Source organism: Alligator mississippiensis, chromosome 7 (assembly GCF_030867095.1).
Source record: "Alligator mississippiensis isolate rAllMis1 chromosome 7, rAllMis1, whole genome shotgun sequence".
NCBI lineage: Eukaryota > Metazoa > Chordata > Crocodylia > Alligatoridae > Alligator > Alligator mississippiensis.
Genome location: NC_081830.1, coordinates 8,299,216 through 8,309,893, shown reverse-complemented (window position 1 = coordinate 8,309,893; position 10,678 = coordinate 8,299,216). Strand labels below are relative to the sequence as shown.

Sequence of the window (10,678 nt, the reverse complement as noted above, 5' to 3'; positions counted from 1 at the left end):
AAGCACTTCCAAAAAAATTAAATTAGTTTCCCGGGGCTCAGTTCTTAAAATTACAGACTTCTCTGGGTTCAAGGGAGCAAGAAAAGCAAGAAGAAGTGAAAGAGGAGATGGACGAGTTCCATGTCCCTCCTTGCCTTTCACAGATCCGGTAGAGAGCGACTCCGTGTTGCAGCCTGTCCGGCAGTGACAGACCCAGACGGACCGCGGTAACAACACCCTGCAATATCACCACCACCTCCTGTCCTCTGCTGCTGTCAGCACTGAACCCCGGTCCCAGCCTGTACCTTGGGCAGGTAACTCTGCTAAAGGAAAGAGCAGGCTCCGTGATGGACAAGTCCTAGAAGCTCTCGTCCATAACGGTGGGCTTTCAGGGAGACCGGGAAGGCACGTCTGTGCAGGACGGCGCTGGGTGTCTCTGCCCTAGGTGCCGCTGCCTGCCTGCCCTCACCTATTGCGAAGGCGGTTCCTCACCTTGGGATATGTTGGCAAAGACTCCCGTTGTCCTCCTGACCCTATGATCGTCTCCCAGTTTCAGAGTTCTGCTGTTCTGATCTCTGGGGAAGCTTCTCAGTCCCAATCCCAGGACAATATTCCAGCCAATAATCTCCCCAGGATGAGTGCGAAGTTTTGCCGTCTCCTTTCTGTTTTTGTGAACGGTCCTGTCCGCATTTACCCTCTCTGTTGCCCAATATTCGTCTTCCTGAAGGGAAACGTGTCTGAAAATACCAATCTCTGATCTCTGCTAAGTCTAGAAATCTAACAGCTCAAGCTATCTTCGCCGCTGTAAATCAATGAACTCCATCACATCAAATAACTCCAATTACCCCATGCATCAGTCCAGCCTCCGTGGTTTATCTATCCACCTCCATTCTTTCCTAATCTCAGTGTTTCCCTCCTGTGTTCACCTGTTCTTCTGTCTGCCTAATTTCGGGCCATAGATCACTTCGCCTTGGAAATAGAGCCGGTAATATGAGCGCGGGATGTCCAAGTACTCGGTCTCTGACAATACGTGGTCCTAAATACAAGCAACTGGACGGGATCTTTACAGGCAAGGAGAGGCAAGGACCGCCCCTCTGGCTCTGTGTCAGGAGGAAGCTGGGGCGGTTCTACAGCGAGCTCGGACACAAACCCGCGTCCTGGTGTGGGGGGGCAGTCAGGTCAGATCCTCCCCTACCCCGCCTCTCGGGCTCTCTATGGAAGAGCCTGGGTCGGTTTCTGCAGCTCACTCAAGGACCCGTTGTCCCGGTGTTGTTGGTCTGGGCTCCAAAAGTGGGCTCAGTTCGCTTAATTCATGGAGACGAGTTTGATCCTGGGCCTTTTCATGGCCGCTCTGTACCCAGGTATTTAGAGGCTCGTTCCCGCTGCTCCTCCCATACCCACAGCAGAGACCCCGAGTCTCTCTCTCTCGGAAGCAGCTGCCGCGCTGCCCTCTCCTCTCCTCTCCAGGGACATCTATGGGTCTGCAGCTCTGCTTCTTCTTATGACTGTCCCCCCTTGGTATCTCTTTTGCGACTATTTTTCTTGGAAATGCCCTGTCCCTCCACCTGCTTCTCTCCATACCCAGCTCGGTATCTCTCCCCCTCTCCTTCTTTTATTTCTTCCTTCCCTCCCCTTCCTTCCATACCCCGGTCCTTAGCAGCCAGCGCTCGTACTTTTTGCCTATTCGGAGTCATTACTATCTTTGCAGGCGCGGCGCGGGGTGACTCGGTCCAGTCCCAAGAACCTCATGTGTCTGCAGCAGAGGGACATGCCGTGACTCTCCGCTGCTCCTACACTACCAGCTACGTACCCAGTGTGTATCTGTACTGGTACCGCCGGTATCCAGACCGACCCCTGCAGTTCATTCTGTACAAAGGATCCAAGGAGGCTGGTTCCGTCAGCAACACCGCAGACTTCGTCCAGGGAAGATTTTCTTCTCAGGTCATAAACAAGACCACGTTGCTGACAATCAGTGCCCTGGAGCTGGCAGACACCGCGGTGTATTACTGCGCCATACAGAGGGCACAGCGAGGAGGTGACAAGAGAGAGTTGTACAAAAACCCGCCCGCCTGCATGGGGAGGGGCCCTGAGAAGAGACCACAAAGAGTATTCTCAGATCGCAGCATCGTAGGGATCCCCAGTAGCTCTGATCGAGGGATTTTATGTGACATGGGTGCTGGATTTCCATCTTGCTGATTGCAAAAGGAGTTCGGTACACCCACCCCGTCACTCCCCCTTGAGCTTTGCGCCCCTGCGCCACAGGCTCCGACACTTCTGTAGAGGAAAGGGCGGCTTGTGACTCCAGCCAGATGTAAGAAGGACAGAGAGGAGGCGGGGGCGCCAGAAACAGCCAGTTTCACCGGTACAGCGGGAGAGATCAGGGAAGAGCCAAAAGGAGGGACATTATTCTGCTCTTCAGCCCAGACGCCCTGTCCATGAGCGATATAGCGACAGGAGGGCCCTTCCTACCAAAGGGCGGGCGGCGGGGGGTGGTCGAATTAGCTCCGTTTAATTATTCGAATAGTTTATCGTCCACTGATCCTTACAGTGACACCTTTATCATTAAATATTCATCGCCATTAAAAGATACCTCGGAGAATTTGTTCCCTGTTCTTCTCAAGAGCCCTGGTCCTGCCTTGCCCCTGTGCTACATCCATCATCCATGGACTCCGGGACTACCCCACCTGCCCAGCTCCTCTGCTAGAAATTAATTAGGTTCAGCGGAGTCTCCCCGCTCATTTCCCCGCCTCTTTCGAACAGGTCTGTCCCTCTCTTCTTTCTGCCTGTCCTTCTGTCTTTCTGTCTCGTGTTTCTTGACCTGGGCCCCAAACCCATGGAGTGAGAGCACCTCAAAAGCCCTTTCCATATTCAGACCATTGGTGTCTTACAAAGCAGCTGTCAAGACTGCGTAGAGCTGGGGAATAGTTTTATGAGCCAGGTGAACCAGGTGGGGTCTCCGGGTGGAGGAAGGAGCTCGGTTCCACAGCTCAGAGGAGAAGGCGGCACTCGCTCCCCCGCTGTGTGTCGGGACCCAGGGTGGATAAGACTCCCTTCCCTGTCTCGCCCCACCCCGACGCTATCTATGGAGGAGCCGGGACCGGCTCAAACTCGCAACCAAGGATATTGCTGCCTCGGGGCTTAGCTGTCACCACTTCTGTTCGCAGCTAAGCACAGGGTCCTTCTTGCTTCAGCAATGGGGACGTGTTGGACCCTGAGCCTTCTCGTCCTGGCCCTGTGCCCAGGTAACTGCACTGTTAGATCTCACTTCCAACAGCTCTCCCTCCTAAATAACCTCTCCGCTTGGACTGAAAAGTACACTGCAGTCTCAGCTGTCCTCCCTCCACCTGTCCCACTCTCTCCAGCATTCTGCCTTTTCCTCTCTCCACCTCAGCAAGAATCTCTCCAGCCATCCTTCCATTCCTCAGTCGGGGTCTACCTCCTATCATTTTTGTACTGGCAGCCAGCTACTAGCCTTGGCTACCAGAGAAAACCCAAAGAACGGAGGTGGCTGAGGAAGAAGGAAAGAACGTGACACTCCACTGCTCTTACACCACCAGCTGCACTGGCTCCGCCTGTCTCCACCGGGACCACCAGTGTGCAGTCTGACACCTGAAATATATTCTCCATAGAGGAGCAGACAGTCAGTTCTTTAAGTGACACTGCAGAGTTCGCCAAAGAGAGGTTTTCTTCTCAGACCAATGATAGCCCCACGATGTTGATGGGCGCTGCTGAGCAAGCAGACAGCAAGAGCCCGTCGGGTGGCACAGTAACAGTGTCACACAGGGTACAGAAACCTTCCCTTCACACTGAGGGACCAGCTAAGCAGGTGGTAGGGTGACAGGGATGGAAAAAGCAAAAGGCAAACAGAATCTGAAACAAGCAGGAAACCAAAATCCCCACCCCACCCCCTCCAAATCCAAGGCAGTGTGTGTTTGGATGAATACACATCACAAGTCTGGCTGACATGGTTACAGACAAAGATCAATCCTAGCTTCCACTGCAGGGAGACACTTCTCCCGGACAGGATGGCAGCTTGGCCCCGGAAGACAGGGTTCATCTAGTATGTGTCACCAGGGCCCCAGGTTTCAGAACACTCTAACTCTGCCCCTGGGCAAGAGCAGGTCCACTCAGCAGGGCTGTCTGAAGGGCCCAGGGCTTGATTCCCTGGGATTGGAAAGGGAGCTGGGGCCTCATGGGGCAGACCTTGAATGGAAGAATCACAGAGTAGGAAGAGGAATACCATGATGCAAAGCTTCATCTCATCCTTCTATCTGACCCGTCAATTTAACAGGAAATACTTTTAAAATAATTGGTCAACTGCTCTGTCTGTCACCAGAGTAGTCTGAATGTTTTTCTATGGGATCCTGCTGCTCCCAAGTGGCAGAATAGTGATTTTTTTCTAGTGACCATTTTAAGACGAAGAATTACATTAAATAAGTCAAAGAAAACAAAGGCCCTAGCACTCCCAAGAAATTGTCAAACCCAGAAGAAATCTCACTAACTGCCACTTCAAACCTTCAGCCACCGGTATATGGAATGGGAATCAGCACAACAACCAGAAAAATGTCCACCTTTCTGCTGTACATAAAACCAGGGGGCATCAGAGCACTTCCAGTGTCCTGCTACTGCACTGATGGAGAAGGGGTTGGTGAACACATGCTCAGAAAAGCCAAGGAAGAAGGCCATTCTCCACAGTCTGTGCCAACCTGATTTAAAGGGAACAAATTCCTTCCTGACCCCAATTTTCTCAACACAGTATTATGCCGAAAAAGGATTCAAGACTTCCTTCTCTGGATCTTCTAAATTTTCTAGGAAACAGCAGAAGAAACTGTGTAGCACAGCAAAACAGCACCAGTCTTAGCTGTGGCCAACATATCAGTCCGCAAGAGGAAGGCGAAGGGAAAAAAGAAAACAGGCCAGCACCACTCAGAGAGGGGAAAAAAACGTTCATGGTCCAATTTTGCAACCAGCCCCCGCTCTGAGGCCCTGGGATTATTGACCATCCCCTTTCCCCGCTACAAGAAACTTTCCGGCTGCTCTTCCTCAGCTCCACTGCGGGGTCTCCTGACTTACCCCTAGAGCCTCCCAGCCCGTCACTCCCCCCACTTTCAGTTTTCTACCCCAACGCCACAGGCTCTGACACTTCTGTTGAAGGAAGGGCCGCTTGAGACTCCTCCAGGCAAATGTTAGGAGGAAAGGGAAGCGGGAGCGATTAGGGAAGAGGCAAGAGGAGCGACATTATTTTATACTTCAGCCCAGATACACTGGAGACCCGGGGCATGGGGGCTGGCAGTGCTGTGTGGCTGTGCTGTCCCGCTGTGCTTGTCCCAGGTGAGGGCAGCGGTGGCTGAGATCGAGCTGCCACATCTCTCCTCGGGGCGAGGGGACTCCCGCAGTTCTGGTGCGGGCCTTTCCCCGAAGAGCAGGGAGTTAGGGGCCCACTCCCCATGGCCACCCTACGTGTGCTCAGAGGGATCCCCTGAGCCAGGCATCCAGACAGCGCTTGAGGAGCGGGGGTCGGAAGCTCCTTCCACTGGGCAACGCCACTCCTGAGTTAGTGCCAGAGCCTTGCCCCACGGGGGTGTCCTGGGAAAGGAGGGGAGAAAAGAGCAACGCTTCGTGTCCTTCCCTTGCCCAGACAGGGCCGGATCGGAGCGAGTCCGTGCTGCAGCCCCGCATCACTGTGCTTTGAGCCCCGCACTCCTCGGGGTCGCCTTCCTGCCCGGACAACATGCAGCTCGGTTCCTCCCGCACAGACACCGCTGGATTTGTCACCCATGATAGTATCGTGTACTGTCCTGCTAGTCCCGCCGCAGGGCCTTCAGCCGGTTCTGTTTCTTTGTATCCTTTATTCCGTGCCCATGTGCGATATCAGAGCCGTCAGACCCTTCCAACCCACCGGGAATCTAATTAGCGCCGTTCCAATTGTTTCACGTCCATGGACTCTTACAGTGACACCTTTACAGTTATATATATATTCGTTGTCATTAAAAGACACCCCGGAGAATGTATTGCCCGTTCCCCTGAAGACGGAGGCATGCCTCTGAGAGCCCTGGTCCCGCCTCGCCTCTGTGCTATCCATGGAGGTCGCGCACAGACTCACCTGCCCAGCTCCTCCTCTGCTAGAAATCATTTTAGCTTCAGGGGAGTCTCCCCGTTCCCCGTTCATTACTCCCTCCCTTTCTGCCGGTCTAACAGGTCTGCCTGACTCTCCGTCTTCTCTTCGTCTTTCTCTGGCTTTCTTTCCGTCTCCCGTGTTGCCCGTCCTGAGTCCCAACCCCATGTACTGAGGGCGCCTCACAAGCGGAAGCCCTTTCCATCTTCAGAGCATCGGTGTCTTACAAAGCAGCTGCCAAGATCGCGCACAGCTGGGGAACAGTTTGATGCGCCACGTGAGCGACGGATCCTGAGGGTGGAAGAAGGAGCCGCGGCTCCACAGCTCAGAGGCCCCCGCCGCCGCCCCCGGCTTCTCTCTCTGTAGGGCCCCGGGGTGCATAAGACACCCTTCCCCGCCTGGCCCAACCCCGGCGCTACTTATACAGGGGCCGGGACCGGTTCAGACTCCGCAGCCAACTATCCTGCTGCCCCGGGGCTGGGCTCTCATCGCTTCTTTGTGCATCTAGGCACAGGGTCCTTCTTGCTTCAGCAATGCGGGCATATTGGACCCTGAGCCTTCTCGTCCTGACCTTGTGGCCAGGTAACTGCCCTGTGAGATCTCACCTGCAACCGCTCTCACTGTCAATGAGGTTGAGATGACACTGTCGCCTCAGCTGTCCTCCCTCTACTTGTCTCGCTGTTTCAGCAGAAAGCTGTTTTGTCCCCTCTGACCCTCGGCCAGAATCTCTCTCTCCATTCATCCATCCGTCACTCAGCCTGGGTATCCCATTCTTGTTTCTTTTATTTTTATAGCGGCAGGTGTCTCGCTGGGCGACTCGATCCAACCCAATGACTCGGAGGTGTCTGTAGAGGAAGATAAGAATGTGACACTCAGCTGTTCTTACCATACGAGCCACACTGGCTCTGTCTATCTGCACTGGTACCGCCGGTATCCGAACCGACCCCTCCACTATATTCTCAGCAGAGGAGCGAAGACAGCCAAATCTTTCAGTGACATTGCGGAGTTCGCCAAGGAAAGGTTTTCTTCCCAAACTAATGTTTCCTCTACGATGTTAAAGATCACCGCTGTGGAGCGGGCAGACAGCGCGGTGTATTACTGCGCCCTGTATGTAGCACAGTAACAATGTCCCATTGAGGAGCTCTACAAAAACCTTCCCGTCACACTGAGGATCTGCGTGGTACCGACCGGGGGTGACAGGGAGGAGAAAAGCAAACTAAACCGAAAAGTAAACAGCCACCGCCATACATGCATACAAATAGATAGATAGATAGATAGATAGATAGATAGATAGATAGATAGATAGATAGATAGATAGATAGATAGATAGATAGATAGATAGATAGATAACTGCGGCCCTGTGGGAGATCCTGCGGGACAGGAGCGCCGAAGCGGAGCAGCGGTCTCCCCGCAGCCGGACTAAACCCCCGGCTCAGCCTGAGAGCGCACCGGCGGCCCCCACAGTGTATCTCCCCCCTCCGGCCCCACGGCTAAGTGCTAGGCGGTGTGTGTATGGCGTGGGAGACGGAGGGGGGCGCCAGGGAGGGGGAATCACGGGATCCCGGGCAGCGCTGGGGTCTGCAAACGACCGAGGGAACGGGTGTGGGGACAGGACCAGAGTACAGGGTTCAAAGGACAAGGCTGATGGGTTCAGGGCAGACGTTTGGAGCTGGGTCTCTAGCTCCGCTTAAGCACAACCGATTTCCGGGGGGAGGGGTGCCAAGCTGCCACCTTATGTCGCGAGTCCCAGCAGATGATCCCGTTGGGCAGGGAGGACTGACTGCTCAGGGTGCACCGGTGCTCCTGCAGGAGAAGACACCTCTGGGCCAGGTCGCTCAGGGTCTCCTGCCTCCCCCGCTGCCTAGCACTGAGGAGCTGGCCCGAAGGTCACTCTCATTAGCAGTGTAGAATATGCAGCGCAGCCCTGGCTCTCTGCGTCACTCCACACACACACACACGTGCGCGCACACCTCTCCCTTCTGAGAGAAAATAGGTTGTAATAACACGTGTCTTCCACTTCCAGACCAGCGCCTCCCTTTCTCCGCCGACTCCTCAGTGAATCTCACCTCAGGCAGTGAGAGATGCTGCTCTGGCTCTTCCTTGCGTTCATCTCAGCACTTCCCGAAGGTGAATCCTTGCCTGAGGGTGTAAGAGGAACTCGGAGTCTCTGTGCGGGGCTGGACTTCCACTGCCCTCTTTTATTTCTCTCCAGGTGCCCGGGCCCAGATTCGGCTGGTGGCCTCTGGGGGAGGCTTCAGAAATGCAGGCGGTTCTGCCAGTCTCTCCTGTAAAGCCTCCGACTTCACCTTTGGGGACTACTGGATGCACTGGTACCGCCAGGCTGCCGGGAAAGGACCCGAGTGGATCTCGACAATTAGCTTTTGGGCAGGAGATACAAAACGCTACGCTAAGTCTGTGGAAGGGAGATTCACCATCTCCAGAGACAATGCCCAGAGCCTGCTCCTTCTGCAGATGCGCAGCCTAAAGACGGAAGACACCGCCGTGTATTACTGCTGGAGAGCACGGCGAGAGAGAGGAAAGGCAAGGCTGTGCAAAAACCTCCAGCTGCGGTCACGTGCCGGCTGGGGAAGCCCTTTCCTGAGGAGGCTCGCTCTCTCCCTCACACACACACACACACACACACACACACACACACACACACACACACACACCCCACCGCCCTCCAAGAAAAAAGGCCCCGGCGTTGCAGGACTCGGCTACTCTGAGGGAGCGGGGACGGCGCTTCTCCTGCTCCCCGCGCCCGGACCTCGCTCGCACCTGGACCAAAGCCCTCCGTGTCCCGGCAGGGACCACCTTCTCCGGCCCCCCGGCCTGGAGCCCGCTCCGGCGCGGGGCGGGGCGGGCACAAGGATGCGGCTGCTGCTCCTGTGTGTCGTCCCCGCCCTGTGTGTCCCGGGGGTCCGAGGGGGGCTGGCGGCGTCGGGCGGCGGCGTGCGGGGCGCGGGCGGCTCCACCCGCCTCTCCTGCACCGTGTCGGGGCCGGAGCTGAGCGGCCACAAGGTGCGCTGGTACCGGCAGAGCCCGGGCCGGGGGCCGGAGTTCGTGTCGTGGGTGTCTCCCGAGGGGACCGCCCGCTACGCGGAGGCAGCCGGGGGCCGCTTCGTCGTTTCCCAGGACAAGGCCGGGAGCCAGGTGCATCTGCACATGCAGCGCCTGAGCGCCCGGGACAGCGGCGTGTATCGCTGCGCCACGCGCACCACGGCGAGGCGGCGCCGGCCTCTGCTCCGGCATAAACCTCCCCGGGGCGGGGCGGGGCGGGGCGGGGCGGGGCTGGCCGGGCGAGTGTGGAAGCGCTGCGGGGATCTGCCCCCACCCCCTGCTACCGTCGGGGGACGCCCTTGGGACCTCCCCACGGGGGAGCAGTGCAGCTTCCCGCAGCGCTTGCCCACTCCCCGCATGGTCCCAGCGGAGCGGATCCCTGAGGTCTCTCCCCAGGCTCTGCTCACTCCCAGCCCCACCGGGCTAAGACTAGCTGAGCTGGGAGAGGGCAGCCACGCTGGGATGGTGCAAGATTCCTGCTAGGGCATCCCCTTCCTTTGGGCTCTGGAGAGAGCAGCCCGCAATGTGCTCTGCAAAGAGAGTGTCATTTTTTTCCTGATGATGAGGGAGTTAAAGTTTGATTGCTCAATCCACGGGCTGATGTTGCAGGATCTGGGTCTATCACAGCTCCTATTGACTTCGGCTCAAATCTCAGCTCCTTCACTCAGGGGTTCCCCAGAGAGGTCAGGCATTTTAGTGTTCATCGAGTGGAGGAAACCAGCAGCCCCTCAGGAAAGCTAAAAGCCACCCTCCTCACCATAAAACAAATGAATGTGCCGGTGGCAGGAGGGGAGGGGGTGACTATTTTTAACGGTAGCTCCATTCATATCGCTGTCATTGGGGGCCCCTCACCTAGTCATTCACGCGCAGCTCCTAGCCCAGGCGTTGCCACTAGAGGGCAAAAAAACCCTTCGTTTGCAATATCCTTTCTGGGGCCACCTGTACTATGCTGAATGACGCTCCTAACCTCTAGAGGAGAGGAAGGAGTACATCATGTTATAATCGAAGTGTTGCCTTTGCATGATCCCGTGGGGATGCAAGTTAGCCAAAGCATCCCAACTATGACTCCGATTGAAACAGGGTTAAAGTTGCATTGGTTTTGCTCTCCTTCTATCACTATGAGACTGTGCAGAAGTAATGGTTGCCCTGTAACAGCTTTTATCTCTATCCTTAGGACCTCTATTCTACTTTCTCTTGTTTCCCAGGGCTCAGGCTGAGGTTTAACTGCTGGAATCTGGTGGAAGTGGGAGGCGGGCAGGTGGCTCCATCTGCTTTTCCTGCACAGCTTTTGGTAGTGACCCCAGCAGCTACAGCATGCTCTAGTTCTGGCAGAGCCTTGGGAAAAGGCCAGAGATCATCTCAGTCATTTACTGTGATGGACATACCCCATCCTATGTATATTCAGTGAAAGGGCGATTCACTGACCCTAGGGACAACTCCAGAGAGAGTCTGCTGATGAGGGGCCTGGTTCTTGAAGACAGGCACATTTGTAGGACTGTAGATTGAGACTCAGTGAGAAGACTA

At 55.7% G+C, this 10,678-nt stretch overlaps 1 gene segment (V, D, J or C); it reads left to right on the top strand.

The window, feature by feature from the left end:
* The first annotated feature begins 8,938 nt into the window (after positions 1-8,938).
* Positions 8,939-9,637, top strand: LOC132251719 (Ig heavy chain V region 3-like). The segment is given in 1 exon segment: positions 8,939-9,637. A coding segment is annotated over 1 exon segment (672 nt).
* The last annotated feature ends 1,041 nt before the right edge of the window (positions 9,638-10,678 follow it).